The sequence below is a fragment of the Artibeus jamaicensis genome, unplaced genomic scaffold (assembly GCF_021234435.1).
Source record: "Artibeus jamaicensis isolate MK-2021 breed Jamaican fruit bat unplaced genomic scaffold, CSHL_Jam_final scaffold_660, whole genome shotgun sequence".
Classification (NCBI taxonomy): domain Eukaryota; kingdom Metazoa; phylum Chordata; class Mammalia; order Chiroptera; family Phyllostomidae; genus Artibeus; species Artibeus jamaicensis.
In genome coordinates this window covers 10952015-10975917 of record NW_026522052.1, presented here as the reverse complement: position 1 = coordinate 10975917, position 23903 = coordinate 10952015, and the positions used below count along the sequence as shown (strand labels likewise).

Here is a 23903-nt window from a genome sequence, read left to right as displayed (position 1 = left end):
CAGCATTTAGAGCACCCCACGCTGGTCACTATAAAGTATCAGAAGCTGAAGTAACATTAATTTTATGACTTTTAATTATAGTCTTTTTATAACTGTAAGCTTTTACAGTGCAAAAACATTATTATGATTTGGATTATGGCAAATCAAGGGTGGAAAGGGTATTACTCAAAGCTGTTAATATTTTTCTTTTTTCTCTGTGTAAGTTGCCTGAACATACCTGTACTTATACAGAAATGATATATGCTGCCTTTATCACATAGAAAATACTTTTCCATTCTGTTACAGCTTGAGTAAATCACATCTTAAAAGAAAGCTTCATTTTAAGAAAGCCATTTAAAAATGTTTTGACAGGTTAGTATTTAAAAATACTTACTTTTTGCCCTGGCTGGTATGGCTCAGTGGATTGGGCACATGCCTGGGTTGCAGGCCAGGGCCCAGCAGGGGACGCACGAGAGACAACCATACATTGATATTTCTCCTTCTCTCCTTCCCTTCCCCTCTAAAGATAAATAAATAAAATCTTTGAAAAAAAATATTCACTTAGTAGCTTTCCTAGAACAGAAAGAACCCATTTGTGGTTCTGAAACTTAGGGAGTCAAGATGTACATCTTTTAAATTTAAACTAATCAGACTGTATTGAAATGCATCATGTGCCAAAAGGCTAAAACTCTTATCAAATATAGTGTGTATGTATGTATTTATATAAATATCAGACATGCGTTCACATGTATGGGGATACATGGAATATCAAATGTTTTTTATGGATCATCATTTTTAAAAAGTTGAAAAACAGTACCATATATCTGTCATCTGCTGGATTGTTAGGGGTTTTTTGAGTTTTACCACGTGCAGTGTCAGTGAGAATGAGGTAAAGAACAGCACTGTTCCTGGGAATCGAAACTGTTGGACTCCTGAGAAGGTATCACAGCTGTAAACATATTTATCCTTAAAACTGTTACTGCACATTAAGGGTCCTAAGAAAATTAAGTGTGGTATGATGTTTGCAAGTAACAATTACCACACTGTTCGTTTAATAGTAAAAAAGTGGGAGAAAACCTCTAAGTCCACAAATAGGCAATTGGTTAAAGCGTGGGGCTACCATAAAACAAAACACTCAAATCTGTATACAGTTTAACAGGAAAATTACTTTCCTGGAATAAATGAAAAGCACAGATTACAAAGTAATACCCAGTGTAGTGTGTACAGTACAACCCAGACAAATCAAGTGACTGTTCACCAAAATAACTGTTACTTTCCAAATGATGGATTTGGGGTTATTTTTTACTTATATTTTTGTTAGTGTCCAAATCATCTACAGTGATTATAAATATCATTTTTAAACAGTAAAATGTTATTTCATTTGGGAAACAAGCTGAGTTCCCACAAAATGTTTTAAATTATTCAATCATTAAAAATAAATTATTCAACCATTAAAAATAAGTCAACTTTTACATGACTTTTCATTAATATGTCCACTCCCTAAACCTCGTTTTTCACACTGTGCACTAGGTTATTGGAGATGAAAGGAACCTCAGCTTCTTGACTTGGTCTAGTTTATAAAGTAAAAAGTTTCAGTAAGCCCAGGCTAATTCACTATGGAAGAAAAACATTTTTATATAAATTCAGAGTATCGTAAGAGCACAGTGTTTGTGACCTCAACAGCAGTGAGCAGGAATGTCCTCAGCCTTCACAGCACCACTTCCTGCACTGCCTCACCCAGAACGACTTCCGGTCCTGCCAGCCCCATGCATGGTGAGTGCCCCCTACAGGTGCACCGTTTTTATCTCATACCATGACTTTACTGTACCTCTCCTGTGCTTAGATATGTTTGGGCACACAAACACCCCTGTAAACTGCCAGCAATCTTTGGGACAGTAACAGCCCAGGTGCAGCAGATGAGCAGTGCCACCCAGGTTTGTGTGAGTGCACCTGTGATGTTTTCGTGACAAAACCGCCAGATGATGAGGTGCACACACTGTCCCTGTCAAGCAGCTTGTGACTGTATACTTACATTTCTAACTTCTAGTAGACAACACACAATTACCAAGTGCTGTTAACTGTTTTTAATAAACCAATAAATACGATTCTTAAAAGCTCACACAAAAGCCCTCTTTCACATTTGTCCCATGAGGGTTACTTCTCTAAATGCTCATCACGAAGCTTTACTTTCAGCCTCCCTTTTTTCTTCCATCTGGATATTGTTTTTATAGTTAAAACTCTTAACTTTAAAGAGCCTGAGATTTCTATTTAACTGTAATGACCTGTTTGCCCGTCAGTGACCTCCAGAGTCGCATTCTTCCTAAGCTTGTGATCCCCCCAGACATGCTGCTGGCAACCGGGGTGTCTTTGCTACCATGGCCTCGCCTTTTCTCTGTTCCTGGGGCCGGCCCTCTGCACCTCCCCTGATGCATGCACGTGGTTCTGCCTTGCTAACTCAGCATTCACACTGCCGCTACTCAGACTCAAAGAGCAGAACTGATTTTGGCGTGGAGTGTAACATCCAACACTTCGTCCCCCCACACCCGGAATTGCAGAAACAGTGCTGGGAGGACCTGCAAGGCCTTGTGGGCCAGCCAGATGTTTCACCCGGAAGGAAGTGAATGACACTGCGGTTTGATTTATTTGTAGTCTGGCGTGAGACCACTATGGACAACCAGCCTAACCAGAGCAGCTGTTCCCAACCTTTTTGGCACCAGGGACCAGTTTCGTGGAAGACAATTTTTCCACAGGAGGGGGATGGTTTCAAGATGGTTTTCAAGCGCATGACATTCAAGCTCACCTCCGCCTGTGTGGCCCAGTGCCTGGTACTGACCAGTCAGGCTGGGACTGGTACTGGTCCATGGCCCGGAGGTTGGGGAGACCTGAACTGGAGGACAGAAGGCAGGCATTTCATTATCTACCAGGCCTGACTCAGCTCAAAATACAGAAACAGCCTGGTGCTCGCTGGGAACTGTCCAACAAGTTTCTATTAATTTTCTTTAAAAGCAACTGTTGCCCTGGCTGGTGTAGCTCAGTGGATTGAGCACAGGCCTGTGAACCAAAGGATCGTGGTTCAATTCCCAGTCAGGGCACATGCCTGGGTTGCAGGCCAGTTCCCAGCAAGGGATGCATGAGAGGCAACCATACATTGATATTTCTCTCCCTGTCTCATTCCCTTCCCCTCTAAAGATAAATAAAATCTTTATAAAAATAAAAAAAATAAAAGCAACTGTTGTGTTGTCATCATTTAAACTCCTAAATGCCCATTTCTAAGGGATCCGTACTTCTGCCTGTGGTCATACTGCATCACTTAGCAACCCTGCTGTGAGATCCAGGCATCTGGTCTGCCATGAAAGCAGTGAAGGGAGGAGCTGGCAGGGTGCTGCTGGGGTGGTAGAGGGGACACAGCTTATATTCACAAGGCCATGCGGTCCAGGCATAGCGGACAGCAACCAGAGCGCCAGAACACGAACTGGTATTCAGGGCCAGCGTCCGGGTGGAGAAAGTGTTCATGGGAGCCGGAAGCCACGTGCACCGCCGGTTGCCACAACATGAGACCTAATGAGAGAGCAGTAGAAAGGGAGGGTCAGGTGCAGCAGCGGTGCTCCTAGAGGCTGGGAACTGCCCTTTCAGACACAAAGACCTACTTTCAGCCAAGAACCCACTTCCTCCGGTGACCAGAGCAAACCTGAGTCTGGGTCTGGTCGAACATGGCCACAGGCTGACAAAAATGTCCATGTGATGAACAAGTGACTTAAATCACTAAAGCATGAATTATAAAGGGAGACAGGAAGCACAATGACATCCAGCATGTGAGGAAGGGTCCCCAAGCACCCTGGCTGTCACCCTGGCTGTCACCCTCCAGACTGCCAAACAGAAGTCCGAGCGAGCAGAGCACTCCCACTGCTGCTCCCCTCAGGCCCTGCCCAGGAGCTGAGGAATGAAGGGGGCTCGGAGACACAGGATACCCGCCTTTCTGCGGTCAGAAAGCACTCCAGGGAGGGCAATGCGAATGATCCAGTACCCAAAGGTTAAGTGCTGACCGGGCCACAGCTGTGTTTCTGGGTCCAAGAGATGGACAGACTGCCAGCAACTGACAGAAGTGGAGAACAGATTGCAGAATCTACCTACAACCCGGAGTCCAGAGTCTAAGTGGCACAGTGCTGGCCAAGCACTGGAGGCAAGTGGACACTGAAGTCGGGACTGCAGAGGAGAAGCTGCCCCAGATAAACTGTCATTAAAGTTTGTTCTCAATATGCTTTCATCTCCTCCAGGGCCCACTTTTCACACCCCGCCAACCCCAGCCTAATGGCCTCTTGGTTCCCAGGCACTCATACAAACATTCCATCTAGAAATGCCCCCATCCAACTCCCAATGATGGAAGGCTCTTCAAGGAACCTCTTTAATCAACAGCCCCAGCTCCACAGTGGGGTGATCCTTGCTAGTTGTTAGAAGAAAGCCGTTTCACTATATAAATTCACACTGAGCTACAAAGCACGAAGCTTACGCCTCTTAAAAGAGACACTAGCCCTGGCTGGTGTGGCTCAGTGGATTGAGCGCAGGCCTGCGAACCAGACAACTACGGTTCGATTCCCAGTCAGGGCACATACCTGGGTGGCAGGCCAGTTCCCTGCAGGCCAGTTGCCAGCAGGGGACGCACAAAAGGTAACCATACATTGATGTTTCTCTCCCTCTCTCCTTCCCTTCCCCTCTAAAGATAAATAAATAGTTTTTTTTTAAAAAAGAGACACCAAAGTCAAAAGAGTTTCAGATTTAGGATAAAAGAGGCATCCAAGGATGAGGGAAATATTCTGGAACAAGGGTCCTTTCAATGCAACCTACAAATACAGCGGCAGCCTTGCCCACAGCAAAGATGGTGGCTCTGGGAGGGAAAACACGAAAGGTATATTATTTTAGTTTGGACGCCTCTTCCCTTCCTTGATTGTCCTGACTATAGAAATTGCCTCTAAGCCAGCGATTTTCAACTGGAGTGCCTGCCACAAGAATGTTTAAAACACGCAATACCTGACTATTTAGTCAAGGGCACTGACTCTTTTCCCTTAGACCGTCAGGTAAAAAAAATGACAACAGCCAACACAACTACAGCTGTCCAGTGTGAATGGACAGCTGTCCAGTGTGTCATTGTGAATGAATCAAAATTACACCCACTTTTTTGTCAGGCTGGCAAAAGTATTCTTTTGTGGTGTGCTGCAGGATTTTACGAATTTACGTGTGCCGTGAGGTGAAAAAGGATGGAACCTGCTGCTCTAAGCAAGTGAATTAACAGCGGCTTATCTGCCCCTCTGAGACAAGCCCGCCACCAACGGAGCCCTGCCACACAGTCATCTCACATCAGAGACGGGCCTCACTGGAGGAAACCCTGCGCCCCAGACAGGAGGAGCCCCGGTGTTTCTGCCGTCCGCACCTCGAAGATCCTGTCATCCAGCCTTCGCACCAGGACTTCCTGGGAATACGTGAGGTTAAGCAGCCCTCTGTCCACCAAGAGCGCTATCTTCTCAGGCAGCGGCCCCTGAAAGGTCAGCTGCTTCTCACCGTAGGCCACCGCGCGGGCCCCCAGGTGCAGCCGGTAGGCCACGGTCTGTTTATCTCGAGGGTGGATGCTGTGGGATAAACAGGGAGAGAACTTTGGGTTTGAGCTCCATAATGACTACACTAAAAAAAAGAAGAAGAACAATAGGGTGGCAACTGTGGGGGGTGATGAGGGGATAAGGGGGAGAAATACATGTTCATGGGAAAATACAATAAAAATAAATAAACATAAAAAGAAATAATATATAAAGCACCCTTTAAGAAGGTGAGAATAAAGCTGACTCAATCTAATAGCCAGTGATGAATGGCTAGTCAGCTTGAGAGACACAGTGAATGGCAGTCAGAAGTGCGCTCTGGACCTTCTGTGGGTTGGGAACCTTGAAATAACAGATGACTTGGAAGGAAGAAATAAAGGGAGGCAGGGAGGATGTTGGAACTGACCTAGGTGAGCTAACTCAACAGACTATTCCAACTAACATATCCTGTGTCTCCACCTGAATCAGCTGTTTATGACTTGGTCCCCTCCAGGTTTTACTGGTTCAATAAATATTTATTCATTCCAAAATAAATGAATATTAGTTCAAGCTCCTACTAGTATCCAGACACTGTGTGTTGGGCTGCTGCTTTGGAACCCCCTCGTGTCCGACAGCACGTGGTAGTCATGGGTAGTCACACACAAGTACACCGTTGCTCCTCCTCTGAGCCCACGGCAGATTCACAGTTCCACTCCCTGCAGCCGGGCATGGCCACAGGGCTGCTCTGGCTAAAGCAGAGTGGGCATAAGTGACCAGTGTTGTTCCAGGGAGAGCCCTTTATGGCCACCGTGGCGCTTTATGGTGACTGGAAGTACAGGCCAACGTGGTGCCTCTGTTTCCCTGGATCTGTGAGTGACTATAGTGGAAAGTCTCTGTCGACCTCTGGACGTGTAGTGTGAACAAGAAAAACTTTCTGTTGCATCGAAACCCTGGGATGTTGAGGGTTCTTTTTTTATTACTGCAGCATATCCCAGTGTAAGTGATTGCAAATAATGCTTCTACAGTCCGATCCTCGGGCCATCTACTCTCTCCCCCCCACAAGTGAACGAACGTCACGGTGAAGGCCACAAAGAACATACACTATTATTCAAGCAAAACCCAAGAAGCACCCATACCTGCCGAAAGGCGAGGTCCTGTCACCGAGATCCATCGCTACAGCCATGAAAGTGTTGGGCATCCTCAGGTTGGGGACATAGCCAACATCTGCCGTTTGATGCCAGCGGATCTGGGAAAATCCGTCATCCGAGGCTGCACCAGACAAAACAGAAGACAACTAAAAAGAAAGAGATTATTGCATCAGAATTTGATTGCATCACAACCCTGCACTGGGATTTTTTTCAACCAGCAAACCCTGGTTGTGCTTCCCTCATTTGCCCAAATGTTCATTCACCAAGTCTTTGCTGAGCTCCACACCGCAGTGGCAGAATCCCTGTTGTCCTACCTGCCACAGTGTTGCTCTGCCACCCCTCTCATCATGAGGGGGACTCTGGGTCTCCTCCCACGGAATCTAAGCTATGTCTGTGACGTTCTCTGACCCATGGAATGCTCATAAGTGTGTGTAGCTTCCACGCCTTTGCCTCAAGAGCCTGTGCCTTCTGATTTCATTTTCCTAGAACCCTGAGCTGTTCGGGTTAACAGAACAAGTCCAGCTACCCTGATGGAGGAATGATGCAGATAGAGGAGCCCTGGAAACTGGAAGATCGTAAAGAAGACAGGCATTAATGCCCCAGGAATCCCAGCAGAGGGGCCAGTCATGTGAATTCTAGAGCCTTCAGTTCCAACTGCAGCCACATAAGCAAGCCCACCAGTACCACCAAGAGCAGAGCGAACCATCCCAGTTGGGACCACCATGGAATCATGAGCACAAACAATGGCTGATGTTTTGAGACACCAAGTGTTGGGGTAGTTTGTTGCAAAGCAATGAGTAATGGACACACCCGTGTACAACACAGGGCTGAGCACTGTTTTGATGGGGAACTCAAGAGTTAGAAAAATTTTAGCTTTAAGTTACAGTTAATAAGCTTATTAACTATATATAATAATTAATGCCTGTAAAAATCTATCGTTTCAGGAACTGAATGAACACCCACCCTGACTCCAGGAGACCACAGGCGACCCAACCTTTGTGCCTGGAGGACTGCCAGCCATCGTGTGTGCTCCAGGGAAGAGACGTCCTGCCACCCAAGACATAAAGAGTCACCGGCCAGCAGAGGAAAGGGTGCTAGGGAAATTGCTGGAGGGCAGTTTTTATTTGATTAACCTTTTCCCTGAATTCCACCAACCATCAGAACAAAGTGCCCATAAAAATTCAATCCTTGTCTCTATTTATTGGTTCTGGTAGCGACAGATAGCATGAACTCTGACTTTTCCAATTTCGGTGTAGGAAAGCAAAGAGGCATCTGCCCTGGAGTGTGTGTGCAAGCTGCATCAAAGATGCCAGTTCTAAGCACCAAACAACAAACGTTGGAGAGGCTGTGGGGAAAAGGGGACCCTAGTTCACTGTTGGTGGGATTGCAGACTGGTACAACCATTATGGAAAACAGTATGGAATTTTCTAAGAATGAATATGCCTTTTGACCCAGCAATTCCACTGCTAGGAGTATATCCTAAGAACCCTGAAACACCAATCCAAAAGAACCAATGCACGCCAATGTTCATAGCAGCACAAGTTACAATAGCCAAGAGCTGGAAGCAACCTAGGTACCCATCAGTAAATGAATGGATCAAAAAACTATGGTACATTTACACAATGGAATTCTATGCAGCAGAAAGGAGCTCCTACCCTTTGCAACAGCATGGATGCAGCTGGAAAGCATTATGCTGAGTGAAATAAGCCAGGTGGGGAAAGACAAATACCATATGATCTCACCTTTAACAGGAACCTAAACAACAAAACAAACAAGCAAACAAAATATAACCAAAGACACTGAAATACAGAACAGGCTGACAGGCACCAGAGGAGACGGGGGAGAGAATTTCAGGGGAAAAGGGGAAGGATTCATAAGAACAAGTATAATGGACACATGGACAACAACTAAGGCAGGGGGGATGGGAGGGAGGTGGGGAGCACTGGAGGGGGTGGGCTGGGATGGGAGTAAAAGAAAACTGTAGTTGAACAATAATAAAATAAAATGAAATAATGAAATGAAATGGAAAAAAAAGAAAATAAATAAAATAAAATAAAATAGAAAAGTTAAAAAAAAAAAGATCCCAGTTCTTTGCACATTCCTATATCCACACCCTCTTGTCATGTGACTTTATGGCTCCCTATGAAGAGGAAAAGTACATTTACCTCCCAACCCCTTGATTCTGAGTTCAGCCATGTGGCCTGCTTTGGCCAATCGGTGAGACAGAAAGTTATAGTGGGTCAATTCCTAGACTAGGCTTCTTTTGCATTACTCTTTGCATTTCTGCTGTCAGCATGAAAATGACATGCCCGGGTTGGCCTACTACTCTTGAGAGAAGGATGACAGCTGCGGAACAGAGCTGCTCCTCTAGCGCAGTCCCACCCGGCCTGGACTGCAGCGAGCTCCCCAGCTTACCCACAGAGAAGTGTAACTGCCCAAGGGAGCTCAGCCAAGATCGATCAACCTCCAGCTACCCAGGCACATGAGCTAAAATAATAACTGTTATTTTAAGTCACGGAGTTTTGCAGTGCTGTTACCTAGCAGTAACTAACTAGTGCAAGTACTTCACAGCTTTGCTGGGGGGACAGACCTGTACATAAGAAATGTTAATAAAAACTTTATAAAATAGTATGGACTAAATGCAGCCTTGGTGGCACAGATAGCAAGTGCTCTACATTTAGAACATTTTTTTGTTTTGTTTTTTTATAATGTATTTTATTGATTATGCCATTACCATTGTCCCATTTTCTCCCTTCACTCCTCTCCACCCTGCACACCCTCTCCCACCCACATTCCCCCCCTTTAGTTCATGTCCATGTGTCATAAGTTCTTTAGCTTCTACACTTCCCACACTACTCTTGCTCTCCCCCTATTGTTTACCTACTGTCTATGCTACTTATTCTCTGTACCTTCTCCCCCCCTTCTCCTCCTCCCACTTCCCTGTTGCTAACCCTCCAGGTGATCTCCATTTCTGTGGCTCTGCTCCTGTTGTACTGTCCACTTAGTTTGCTTTTGTTTTAGGTGTGGTTGTTAATGACTGTGTGAGTTGGCCGTCCTCTCACTGTTCATATTTTTAATCTTCTTTTTCTTAGATAAGTCCCTTTAACATTTCATATAATAAAAGCTTGGTGATGATGAACTCCTTGAACTTGACCTTATCTGAGAAACACTTTATCTACCCTTCCATTCTAAATGAGAGCTTTACTGGATAGAGCAATCTTGGATGTAGGTCCTTACCTTTCATGACCTGGAATAGTTCTTTCCAGCCTCTTCTTGCCTGTAAGGTCTCTTTTGAGAAATCAGCTGACAGTCTGATGGGAACTCCTTTGTAGGTGACTGTCCCCTATCTCTTGCTGCTTCTAGAATTCTCTTCTTCATTTTAATCTTGGCTAATGTAATGATGATGTACCTTGGTGTGTTCCTTCTTGGGTCCAAGTTCTTTGGGACTCTCTGTGCTTCCTGCATTTCCTGGAAGTCTATTTCCTTTGCCAGATTGGGGAAATTCTCCTTTATTATTTGTTCAAATAAGTTTTCTACTGGTGGCTGTTCCTTTCCCCCTTCTGGTACCCCTATAATTCGGATGTTGGAGCGTTTAAAGACGTCCTGGAGGTTCCTAAGTCTCTCATTTTTTTGAATTCTTGTTTCTTCATATTTTCGTGTTTGGCCATTTTTTTCTTCCTTCTGGTTCACTCCCTTGATTTGAGTCCCAGTTTCCCCTTCATCACTATTGGTTTCCTGTGCATTTCCCTTCATTTCAATTAGTTTAGCCTTCATATGTTCCTCTAATTTGTGACTAAAATCAACCAGTTCTGTGAGCATCCTGATCACCAGTGTTTTGAACTATGCATCTGATAGGTTGGCTATCTCTTGGCCGCTTAAAAGTATTGGCTCTGGGGCTCTGAACTGTTCTTCTGTTTGAGCCATTTTTGGTCAGGTCGTGCCTGACCAAAAGTTATGAGGGACAGAGCCTTAGGTGTTCTCCTGAGCAGGTCAACCCAGTGGCTGGGTTGTGATGCTGTATGTGGGGGCGAGGTCAGAGAGGGAAAAATGTCATTCCCCTCTACCACTTCCCACAATCAAATTGGGCCCTTCTGGTGCTGGTTCCCAGGTGGGTGGGCCTGTGTATGTTCTAGGACCCTATGGGTCTAATGAACACTCCTGTGAGGCTGGGAGTCTCTCCCAGAACCTCAGCCCCCACAAGTGTTTTCAATTGGTGCTTTTAGACTTTATTTCCCATCGCTGGGGCCCTGGGTTATGTGGTCTGTCTCACTGTTCATTTTTGTCCGGTTTATCTGCACGTGAATGTGTGACTACAGTCAGCCAGTGGCCTTGCGCCCTCACTAGGTCTGCTTGTTTCCTCCCCGCACCCAGGGTCTACTAGCCCCACGCTGCCTGTGCAGCTGGGTCTGCCAGCCACCACTTTTCCTTCTGCAACCCCTCTCTGCTGGACGCCAACTCTGCCCCTCTTATCCGTATGGATGAATGGTTGTCAGACTTCTGTACAGTTCAATTTTATGTCTGTTCTGGTTGTGTTTTTGTTTCAAAATCTTTGTTGTCGTCAATTTTGGCTATGCAAGGAGGCACAGTATTTCCATCTACACCTCCATCTTGGCCGGAAGTGGCAGGTGGTTTCCTAGAGCAACATTTATTATTACAAGAAAACATAACCTCAGAATATATTTTAAAAATGAATGGGCACAGCCCTGGCTGGTGTAGCTCAGTGGATTGAGCACGGGCTTGCAAACCAGACAATCATGGTTCAATTCCCAGTCAGGGCACATACCGGGGTTGCAGACCGGTTCCCTGCAGGCCACTTCCCAGCATGGGACGCATGAAAGGCAACCATACATTGATACTTCTCTCCCTCTCTCCTTCCCTTCCCCTCTAAAGATAAATAAATAAAATATTTTTAAAAAATGAATGGGCACAGAAAATATGAGAAGTCACTGCAAACAGGACTGCTCACATGTCCTGTGTTAGAATCCTATGAAGTTCCACCAAGATGGAGGCATAGGTGGAGATACCTTGCTTTCTCACACAACCGAGTTTAGAGTCAACTAAATATTAGCAACAGAAAACACAGCCAGAACACAGAAAATTAAACTTTTCAGAAGTCTGATAACAACAAATTCTTCAGCCTGACCGATAAGAGGGGCGAAACCAGCAGCTGGCGGAGCGGGGTTGCACAGGAAAACTCGGTCAGACGCACGGAACCCAGGTGCAGGGTTGCAACGGGTGGACCTAGTGAGCAACCCAGCGAGCGACCACGGGGAACCAGTGAGGGAGCAGGGCCGAGATTTGACTGTGGTCGCGCATTCATGCACAGATAGACCAGCGAGGGAGTGGGCAGTTAGACAGGACCCAGCAGGACCCAGCAGGCCCCAGCAGCGGCAGAGGGCGCCGCCATTTCCCCACTCTGACCCTGCCTCCACATACAGCATCATAACCCAGTGACCTGAGTGGCCCTGCCCTGGTGAACCACCTAAGACTCTGCTCCTCTCCCAGCGGTGCAAAACAGCAGAGGGGGTCGCCATTTCCCCACTCTGACCGTGCCCCCACATACAGCGTCACAACGCAGCGACCTGGGAGCCCAAGGCTCCGCTCCTCACACTTAACGGAAGCAAACAGACCAAAAATGGCTCAAGAAGATCTCAAAGCCCCAGAGCCTATAAATCTAAGCGATGAAGAAATAGCAAAACTCTCAGACGCACAGTTTAAAACACTGGTGATCAGGATGCTCATAGATCTGGTTGATTACAGTCACAAATTAGAGAAACATATGAAGGCGAAACTAATTGAAATGAATGGAATTGCACAGGAAACCAATAGCAATGAAAAGGAAACTGGGACTCAAATCAATGGAGTGGACCAGAAAAAAACAAATAATGGCCAAACAGAAAAGAGTGAAGAAGCAAGAATTCAAAAAAATGAGGAGAGGCTTAGGAACCTCCAGGACATATTTAAACGCTCCAACATCCAAATTATAGGGGTACCAGAAGGGGAAGAGGAACAGCCACCAGTGGAAAAGTTATTTGAACAAATAATAAAGGAGAACTTGCCCAATCTGGCAAAGGAAATAGACTTCCAGGAAATCCAGGAAGCTCAGAGAGTACCAAAGAAGTTGGACCCAAGAAGAAACACACCAAGGCACATCATCATTACATTACCCAAGATTAAAATGAAGGAGAGAATCCTAGAAGCAGCAAGAGATAAGGGGACAGTCACCTACAAAGGAGTTCCCATCAGACTGTCAGCTGATTTCTCAAAAGAGACCTTACAGGCAAGAAGGGGCTGGAAAGAGGTATTCCAAGTCATGAAATCCAAAGACCTACAGCCAAGATTACTCTATCCAGCAAAACTTTCATTTAGAATGGAAGGACAGATAAAGTGCTTCTCAGATAAGATCAAATTCAAGAAGTTCATCATCACCAAGCCCTTATTATATGAAATGTTAAAGGGGCTTATCTAAGAAAAAGAAGTTAAAGAAACATGAACAGTGAAAGGACAACAAACTCACAGTTATTAACAACCACACCTAAAACAAAAGCAAACTCAAAGGACAGCTGGAGCAGGAGTGGAAACATAGAAATGAAGATCTCAAGGAAGGTTAGCAACAGGGGAGTGGGAAGAAGAGAAGGGGGGAGAAGGTACAGAAAATAAGTAGCATAGATGGTAGATATAAAATAGATGGGGGGGCAAGAATAGTATGGGAAATATAGACTCTAAAGAACTTGAGACACATGGTCATAAACTAAAGGGGTAATGGTGGGGACGGGAGGTAGGGTGGAGGGGAATGAAGGGGGGAATGGAAAAACTGTAATGACATAATCAATAAAAAAACTTTAATAAAAAAAAGAACCCTATGAAATGCAAAGGTAAAAGATAAAGGTGGTTTTGAAAGAGAGAGAGAGCAATCCAGTTGGAGTAGAGAATTTACGTGGGAAAGACAAGGCTGGAAAGACAGTCAGGCAAGTGTTTGGACAGAGCTTACACTTTATAAGCAACAAGAAACCACCTGGAGAGACGGTCACAAAACACTGTGAATGTACTAAATGAGACGGAGCTGAACACTTTAAAATGCTTAGGTGAGAAATTCACCTCACCTTAAAAATAAGAGACACTGAAATTATTAACACGATAAGTAGATACTTCAAAAGATTCATATAGTGGTCATACAAATGATCTGTGAAGAAAAAAAAGAGACCTGTTAGTTCAGAAGGTACTATAATATTCTCGACGCAGAAGAGAAGGGGCTAATCTAAAACAATAGTGGGAAGAGGATGGTTAGAAATAAGGCAACCTACAAGACAAACTGACAGAACCAGGCATCCAATTGAATGCGGGGGCATAAGAGAAAGGATAATACCCAACATGCAGAATCTATAACATCTGAATTGTCTGCTTAGGATTCTGTAGATGTAAGTAAGGTCCCTTATCACAGCTGACTTCAAAATAATCAAAAGCTAGAGTACCGTGGTGAAGCTAACCCAGGGGTCAGAGATGCTCTCCTGCTGGCCTTCAAGAAGTAAGCTGCCACGACCTCTACGGCTTCAAGGAAATGAATTCTGCCAGCAGCCTCATGAGCCTGGAAGAAAACCCTAGGCTTCAGATGCGACCCCAGCTCCATCCAACACCTTCACTGCAGCCCTGAGCAGAGGACTCACCTAAGGTACGCCTACCCAGACTCCTCACCCATGTAAACTGTGATGGGTCACAGCATGGCCTTGCTTTAAGCTGCTAAACATGCAGTAATTTGTTGTGTAGTGATAGAAAACTAATATACGGGGAAATTACTTTCCATACAGAAGGGAAAAAGTATGGTGGGCCCTGAGGTGGAAGTACACTTAGTATGACTGAAAAAGGTATGACAGCCATTGTGACTAGTGGCGTAAGCGAGGCAAGGAAAATCAGGAGATGAGGTCAGAGGGTCACGGACGCAGGGGCAGACCATGTATGGCTGGTGCGGAGGGACCAATGGAGCCTTCTCATGTGACGTACATCCCAAAGGACCGCTTTAACTGACATACTGAGAATATCCTAAAGGGGGAGAAAAGGAAGCAGCAGTAGCAGAAGGGATATGGTATGAAAAGTATCTAACCCTGACAAGCTCAGGAGAGGCCCGCGTGGAGGGCCATACCAACTCAGACACAGAAGGTGAACACACAGGAGGGTCTGAACATCAAACCCGAACTGAAAGCGAGTCACAGCGGGTAGTGACGTCCAAGGCCTGTAGATTGCTTGACAAAGGTCAGTCTTTACCTGAATGAGCCTGTCCACTGCCCTCCTGCATCGAAGATAACAGACCTCTGGAAGGTCAGAGTAACCCCCTTTTCCAGACCCCTGAGGGCACAACCTCTGCACCAGAGCACGAGACCACAGAAGATAGCAGAGACCCTCACTGCTACCTGGTTCCCCCCATGCCATCTCTGTGCGCTGTAAATGTTAGTTATTAACTATCCTGTGCCCACCGATGTAAGAAGTACGTGTCTTTCCATTTTACTTTTTATGCATTCTTAGAGGTTTCCCTGCTTTGCTGTCTCCCACCTCTTTAATCTACCACCAGGGGATCCCATGTAACCCCCTCACATCTCCTGCTTTGAGTCTAGTGTAAACATAACCTGCAAAACCGACATTCTCCGCAGCAGATCTCAATCTGTTGAGATTCTGCTTCCCAGCAACTGTCTTCAGTTGGGCTACAGGTTTGGATGTTTCTTACGTTGACAGGTATGCTAGGGAATGTAGAGGATATTTCAATTCTCTTAATAAAAGCTCTTATGCAAACTGGCTTTAATCTGTACAGTAAGAGATGCTGACATTTCACAATGGAATCTCATGAAAACTAGAAGATGAAATAGAAAGATTGGCGAGTTAACCCATTTCTTCCCAAACGACTCCCAGAAGACTGAAAGTGGAACCATGGTCACCCAGTCAACGCCATGATGGGGAGCATAGCAACAAGCTACCAGAAAGATCTAGAATAAGTACCAGCCTGAAACACAACAGGGAGAAATGCTAACAACAGTCACTCACACCAAGGAAGTTTTCTCAAAATGGCAGTCTTGCTGAGAAGTCCTGCCCCGTTCTCCACTCCATTTTGGTGACTGCACTAGTGCACACTGGCCACATGGGGGCACCAGCAAACTAAACTCTGCAACTACACGGTTTTTCCTAGTGGGAGATACAGTTCAATCTCCCATGGTGATTAGTAGAAATACTGCTGCTTATGAAGGCAAACAATAGCCAAGAATATAAAGGTGGCACATTCAGAGAACTTTACGAATAATATGCTAAAGTCCACAGTCTCTTCCACTGGTCCTCCAAACCCCTTTTAAGAAAGTATAGTCCCAAGGACTCCAGTCCCTAGCCTCCTGCTCCTGTCCCCTCCCTGCTTCAGGTCATTTCTCTACGAATGACTCTCTGACACGTGTGTCTGGGCCTGGTCTACCCGCTGAGCTTGATCCTTCATCTCCCATCGTTCCAGCTGCTGCAACCACCAGGTCAAACCCATAACCTCATGCTTCCCTGTAGACCAACTGTCCTCCAGAAGTTCTGCCTTCTCTCATTGATTAAAAACAAACACTAACACTGTCTGTCATGTGCCAGGCTTCCCATGAATTGACTCACTTGACACTTAATAACAAAGAAGTTTGAGGTCTTGTTTGAAATCACACAGCTGAAGAAGTGTCAGAGCTGGGACTTGAATCAGGCAGCCCGGCTTCAGACCCATGCTCAGGACGGCTGCATCATCAAGTCTGACATTTCCCTTTGGAGGCAGATGTTCGCAGTCTCGGTCTTCCACAGGCAAGCTACATATTTTTGTTGATGATGCAAAGTGAAAGCTCAGAGGCTAAGGGGCTTCTGCTAAACCGTCAGGCCTAAGTGCAAGGCCAAGGTCTCTGGGCTACATGGTGTTTCTAGCCCTCACTCAGTTCCTAGCACATCAGTAGCATTCAATACAAACTTCTGGTTTGAAGTGGCTGAAGTCATATTTAAATCACCACGTACACAGGCTAAGAGCCAAAAAAAAAGTCCCTCTAATCTAAATGTAGTTTCCACCAACAGTAACACAGAGCTGGTGACAGGAGTTGCTATTTTGATAATAATGAGCAGAATAATCTTGTTTCAAAGTCAAAATAAATGTAAGAAAAATGATTTTAAAGTAATTATAAGTGCGAGGAGTATCTATAAAAATCTTCATCCAAAAAAAGTGTGGTGAAGTAGGACAAGGTAGAAGAGATGGCGCAGGGCAGGAAGGAGGGACTCGCGGGCCTTTGGAGGCAGCTGCCTGCAGGCACTGTGTCCAGTTCAAACACTAGAGCCCATTCCATCACGTGCTGCGAGTCCGGCTTTGTTTTCAAAACACCTCACCTGTTTCATTTCCTGAGTTCCAGCAAAGGCAGAACTCCCACCCTACTAAAAGGTCCAGGTCTTAGAAACCGGTGAGACAAGGCAACTATGAATTTTGCTAAACATGCGATTCCTTTCAGACAAGGCTGGGAGCAGAATCTTTTTGACTAATTATCACGAAGTAAAAGCACATTTTCTCGAGGCGTATTTTATTCATGTGTTAGGTCACATACAAGTGTCAACTAATTAGGTAGTGGGGACATACAAGTGACCCGGGAAAATATGGTCATGCGAGCAATCTACATGCAAGGAGACAGGGAAGCAGAAGGTGCTACAGAGTCACCCATCTGGGGAAAGGGGGTCCCTAACCCAGATTTTGAATAGGCCCAGAAGGCTTCCTAACTTATACCCAGGCTGCGACCTATAGGATCATTAAAAGTGAGCTAGGAAAGTATGGGAGAGAGAGATTATTTCAGGCGCAGGGTATGCGCAATGGGCTGGGAGCGAGGAAACGAGGCTCATTCTGAGGAGTGGCAGGGTGACACCAGGCTGGGGAGGGTGTGTGGAGGTGCGCGTCCTCACACGCTGTTGCTAAGGGTATGAATTTATACAAATTCATAGACTTTGACAGAGAAATGTGGGAACATGTTTAAAGCCTTAAAGTATTTCATTTAACCCACCAATTTAATTTCTGGGAATTTCTCTTATGGAAATAATGAAGCATGTATGCAATGAGTTAGCTACAAAGAATATAAATATGCCACTACTTACAAAAGCAAAATGTTTAAAGCAACGACCTCAGTGCCAATCTACTGAGGACTAGTTAAATAAATTATAATATAACCCTATTTTAGAATACTCTGTAATCATTATCAATTATGCCTGAGGTTAATATTTATTGGTGTGAAAAATATTCACAATATGACACTGTGAGAAAGGAAAGAGAGACATGGTACAGCATTATGGTGAGGATCCTACTTCAAAAATGAGCAGCAAAGTCTGCTTATTCACGGATTGTGGAATTATGAATGTTTTTCGCTTATCTTTTTAATATTTCTTTAATGAACACGTAACACTTTTTTTCCTTTTTAATTGTTGACACTATTCCAGATGTCCCCATTCTCCCTCCGGCCATCGCCACTCTGCCGTCTGAGTCTCTGGGTTACACATGTGTGTTCTTTAGCCAATCCCTCCACCTTCTCTGTAATGCTTTTTTAATAGGAACAAACACTAGTTACTAACTTTTTCAAAAGATTTAATTGTCCCATCAGTGAACGGTGATGAATTAAGTCTTATATTCAGTTCCTGACCGGTGGCTGTGAGGGTGAAAGAGGAAGAAACAAGGGGTCCAGGAAAGAGATCTCAACAGCACGTCTGCACAGCGAGGCCCACGCCTGTCCCCTTAACACGAACCTGAACAAAACCGAACGGGAAGAGACGCTCTGTCTGCCCCTGAGAGCCGAGGTGGAAGGTTTGGCGCCAGTCGGCAATGAGTGCGGGGAACGTGCAGTTGTACAGGTCTCTGTTAAAATTTACGTTGGCCTCCCCTGAAAACAGACCGAGTTGTCAGAGGAGTTGGGGGTGGATGCAAAAATGGCCGCACATTCCCCCCTAACTTCCACCCATGTCCTTAGGAAGGGGGCCTTCCTGCAGGCCCTCTGGCCTGGCCTGTGACTTGCTCGGGCCCATATGGCAGAAGCAAACATGATGCAAGTGGAGACTTGCAAAGTGCTTCAGCTTAGGGGTTTGCTCTCTCCGGATACACCTGGAACCCTGAGACTGCTGTGTAAACAAGAAAGAAGTCTGAGCCAGCCTGCTGCAGGCTGGGGCCACAGGAGAACCACGGGCCCAGCGGACAGAGCTCCTAGTCCTCACCCACAAGGGAGAGGCCGTTCTAAGTCTCCCAGACATCAGACAACCTGCCAAGGTGGCCAGAAACACGTAACATATTTTAGCACAAATCGGCTGCAGCAACTCAGACACAAAAACTACCCTGCTAGCCCACGGAATAGTGGGCTTAAAACAAAATTATTTTTATTTTAAGGCACTAAATTCTAGAGTGGTGTGGTATGCAGCACAGCGAACTGACTCAGTGAGCAAAAAGCACATCAAACACTCACCCTGGTACCATATTACGCCTTTCAGAGTCACACTGCACAGGGGATGGATCATGGCGTTCCAGAGAACCGAGGGCTTACTGGGGCCAGTCACAGAGTCGGGTGGGACGAACCTGAAATCAGTAAGATGCACGAGTGTCACGAGAGAGCTAGTGATTGGTCGCATCAGATCCCAAAGCTGGGCATCCATTCGGCTTTCCCTTGGGGCTAACTTCCGATGAAAGCAACACAGAATTAACTTGAACCAATTTGTTTCACAGGTGAACATGCAAACAGTCTCTGAATTTCACCCCCAGGTTCTTCCCAGGATAAGTGTATCAGCCGGTTTGCTGTGGGTTCAGAGAGGGCCACCCCAGCTTCCAGCTGAGGTCATTAAAACCACAGAGAGAAGTGTTTTATTATGAGTCTCTCATGTGGACAATACATTTATTTAACTCACACTCGATGGATGCTTAGATTATTTTAAGCTGTTGGCTTTTATAAGCAATGCCATGACTGTCTTTCTTATAGCTTAATTATTACATACAGATTTAAGTATTTTCTTAAATTCCCAGAAATGAAATTACTGGGTCAAAAGGCACATTTTTCAGGTTTTCAACATGCTCCTAAATCTTTCTGTAGAATACTTGTGTGAACTCACACTTGCAGCCGCTGTATGTGAGAATGCACACTTCCCTACACCCTTGGACTTGTCCCTTCCAGGCGAGCTGGAGGCCTGGCTTCAGATTCCTCCTACTTTCCCACAGGTGACTCTTTCTGCCCCAAAACCAAACACGTTCACACAGGCACACCTTTGCCCAAGCACGCAAGTCCACCCTCTGCCAGAGGCCCTCCCAGAACTGATGGGACAATGTCTGCGAAAGCAGTTCACATGTTGCTCATCTCCAGCTTCGAGGGAGTGTCCAGGCTTCCTCCATGAGCCTGACTCCAACCCCCACCCCGCCACCAAGCATCCTTCCCGGTCCATCTCTTCCTGAGTGTGCTTTCACAACCAGTGTGCTACACACATTCTCCCAGTCACTCCGCACGTTCTTACCGGTAATACGGCACGGTGCTTCAGAGCACAGACACCGAAGCCACACTGCACCACCGACTCAGCATCCGTGAGCAAGTCACCAAAGTGCTATGGGACTCAGTATCTTTACCTACAGTAAGTTAATAGTGTCCACATTTCAAGAGGTGGCTGTGAGTATTAAGTGAGTTGCTATATATAAACTGCTTATAACATCTTCCAGCATAAAGCTTTTGGCAAGCATTAGCTATAAGCATTATTAAGAAAAAGAATCACAATTGCTTGTCACATTCTCTGGTGCCTGTGGTGGTGACGACAGTGAAATAACAGCTCACCTAGCACGGAGTAAGTAGATACATATTTGGACATTCAACACATGCTTGACTCCCCAGCGGAGCCCTTGGATGGGCCTTCTCTCTTGGATAACCTCCTGGCAAGCTTGCTCCTGGACAAGAGGGTGCTTTCTTACCCTTGCTTAGGGACCCCACAGGCTTTCAGGGACCTTCCAGGTGACCAGGCTTCGATGGGGGTCCCACCCCACGAGGCGGAGATCAGCCCAACGGGATGCTGCAGCGTGTCATACAGGTAACGCCCAAAGAGCCAGCACACGGCTGACATGTACTCAAAACTTCCGTGGCCTAAGTTGTCTGTTTGGAGAAATGGTTAAAGAGTTAGGGAAGAGTAGACAGCTGCAAACTGCAGGTGCAGAAGGGCCGAGTGACAGGAGCAGGTGCGGGTCACCCTTTGTGTTCCTTGCTAAGAATTTCCAAAAGGAGAGTAAGACTAAAAGGCGACCGTCTCATGAGCAGAGAGTGAAGCTCCCAAGCCAGACGAGCAGACCCCCTGTTCCTGTAACACTTCCAGGCTCCTGAGAACCCAGGAATACGAACAGTCCTACTCAGCAGGTGAGGGGCAGAAAGGCCACTGGGCCCCTAGACTACCCTCACCGCACCTCTGCATTCGTTCCCAGGTGGCTCTGTGGAAGGGAATGAGCGTGCAGGGAGCATGTCGAGAAAAAATGTGTATTATACCCAGATTTACAGCTGTAGTGATGAAATCATGGACGAATTAGTAATGGGAGGTTGGGATGAAAGGGAAGGGCAACAAGAGCCATCTGTCCACACGGCCCAGTTGCCACACGCACTGGAGTGGGCCACTTCCACGTCAGAAGAAAGAGGAAGAAGAGGGGAACACGTGCACACACACCCAATGGACAGGAACATTCAACCTAATGCTTATTAAAGAACTACTCTGTGTAAATCGCTGGCTTGGCGCTATCAAAGATGCAAATTCAATGTACCGGTAGTTCTGGCCCTCAAAAAGTTGATGGTGTCATAGAGGGAATTCAAATCAATTTGAAATCAATTAAAATTGGTGGAGCACCTAGTAGGTGCCAGGCACTTCTAGGTGGCGGTAGGACAGTAAATAAAAAGGAGAAGCATGCAACCTCTCCTCACAGGTCTTATATTCTACAAAATAAGGCATCTATTCAGCTGAATAAAACATGTGGCAAAATATGGTTAAGTGCCTCAAGAGGCACTAACGCGTATTAAGGGGTTTTAACAGCAAAAGAATGAATATAAAATGAAAGACAGATCATAAAAAGCCTAATAAAGACTGACTTCCTCCCGCTGCCTCCATCATATCCACTGCACAGTGTTTCCCTTCCCCCACTCAGTGTCTGGACCCCAGACACGGGACAGAGAGTTGGTAGATGTTTGTCGGCTGGTGCTGGGTGGCTGCGGGTGGCTGGTGTGAAGCTGGACTCATTGATGCGCAGGTAGAGAGAAAAGGCAACCAAGAGGGACAGGGAGAGAGGTGGGGGAGCCTTGGAGGACAGATGGAAGTTTAATAAGCAGAGCTGGCATTCAAGGCGCAAAAAAGCAATCCATAAAAAGGCACATAAAATAGGGAAAAAATTTCAAAGTGCTTGACTGGAGCATAGGTTACAAAAGGAAGAGAAGACTGGAGGGGAGGCTGAAGTCGCACCCTGGGGTTTGGAAGAGGGAAAGCCACTTGGAAATGCGTAAGAATGCGATTGTGTGTAGGCAGAAGAGTCCCTGCAGATGCCCACACCGAATGCCTTTAACCTGAGAAGGGAGATAATCCTAAATTATCCAGGGGGGCCCAATCTAATCACAGAGTCCTTAAAATCACGAAACCCTCCCAGTTGCAGGCAGAGGGGTGACAAGGAGGGAAGCAGGACCGAATGGAAAGGTGAGACGGACCGGCCCACTGCGCTCTTCCTCAGACATCCGCACTGTTTCACCTCTTTCAGGTTATTACTGAAGCATCACCTTTCTCCCCTGGCCATTCAAACTGGGAACCACTACCCACCCTCACCCCAAGAGTCCCTACTGCTCCCCTTCCCTGATAAATTTTACTTACTTTGTTTCATTGGCACGCATCACCATCAAATCTCTCCCTTGATGCCCCCAGATTTATTTGGTTTCTGAGCTCAGAGAATGAAAGGGAGGTGAAAGCAAAATATAAACACACCAATCAAGCCCGAGTGATTCCTGAGGTTTGGGATAGCATGTGGTGAACATTCATAAAGCAAAAGATTCATCCAAGAAGTTACCAAACTAAATTTAGTTCCTAAGTTCTTTTTTTAAAGATTTATTTGTTTATTTTTAGAAAGATGGGAAGGAAGGGAGAAAGAGAGGGAGAGACGCATCAATGGGTGGTTGCGTCTCACACGCCCCCTACTGGGGACCTGGCCTGCAACCCAGGCATGTGCCCTGGCTGGGAATCAAACCAGCGACCGCCTGGTTCACAGGCCAGCACTCAATCCACTGAGCAACACCAGCCAGGGCAGTTCCTAACTTCTTAAAGGGAGAGTTCAGACAGTGTGATATTGAACAATATCAGACACTCCCTACAAAACTTACTAATTTAATGAGTACGTTTCCTTCCGCTGCTCCGGAAGGCAAGCTCCATGAGAACAGATGTCCTTGACTGTTTTATTCACTGCTGTACCCCCAGAACCAAGACCAGTGCTAGCACACAGTGGGCACTCAAGTATTTGCTGAATTTATTAATACTTGAAAATGTAGGAGCAATCGAGGTTACCAAAGCAAAGAACAGACGGACAAAATAGGAATGGGACTAAGAGCACACCACAGCGGGAGGAAGGAGGCAAAGAAGGCCAAGACACAGGCAGGGAGAAGACAGAGGAGAAGAGCAGAGAAGGGAAGGGCCACGCAAGCCGACAGAAACACGTGGTTCATAAGCGGGGTGGTCGGCAGTGTTGAAGGCTGTCGAGGTATCCAGAATGTACAATTAGAAACACAGTAGTCAAGTCAAGGCAAAGAAGTTGTTGAGATGGGAGCAGAAGACACATTATGAAGGGTTAAAGCATGAACACATGGAAAGGCAGCGAAAAGAATGAAAAAGAAGATGTTCTAGGAAGGTTTAACAAAGCAGAGGGGAGAATTCAGGAGTGTGTGAAGGATGTTTGTTATGTTCGATTTTGCTTTATTTGTTATAATAAAAGAAAAGCTAAGGTTTGAGAATAGGAACTGCGTCTGTCTTGCTCACGGCTGTCCCCTTGGTGCCTAGCACAGAGCCACGCAGAGCAGGCGGGAAATGAAGATTTCCTGCTGAACGGGCAGTGGAATGGAAACACGGAGCTATGGGGGTAAGAAGAACCTGGAGGAAGTAAGAGCCTGCGTCAGAGGTAGCCGTGAGAGGGCACCAGCCAGGGTGTTCAGACCCGGAAACACAGGAGGAGAGA

At 46.0% G+C, this 23903-nt stretch overlaps 1 protein-coding gene across 5 annotated transcripts in view; it reads right to left on the bottom strand.

Annotated features, from left to right (window-relative positions):
• Nucleotides 1–411: 411 nt before the first annotated feature.
• SIAE (sialic acid acetylesterase) overlaps nucleotides 412–23903 on the bottom strand; it is a 42074-nt gene continuing 18582 nt past the window's right edge. For all 5 annotated transcript variants that reach the window (XM_037134208.2, XM_037134212.2, XM_053659428.1 and 2 more), the window contains 6 exons: nucleotides 20637–20814; nucleotides 19159–19268; nucleotides 18452–18585; nucleotides 6680–6837; nucleotides 5405–5600; nucleotides 412–3537 (listed from right to left, as the gene is read on the bottom strand). In XM_037134208.2, the coding sequence (XP_036990103.2) occupies nucleotides 3286–3537; nucleotides 5405–5600; nucleotides 6680–6837; nucleotides 18452–18585; nucleotides 19159–19268; nucleotides 20637–20814 (1028 nt within the window). In that variant the 3' untranslated portion in view covers nucleotides 412–3285. The remainder of the gene's footprint in view (nucleotides 3538–5404; nucleotides 5601–6679; nucleotides 6838–18451; nucleotides 18586–19158; nucleotides 19269–20636; nucleotides 20815–23903) is intronic.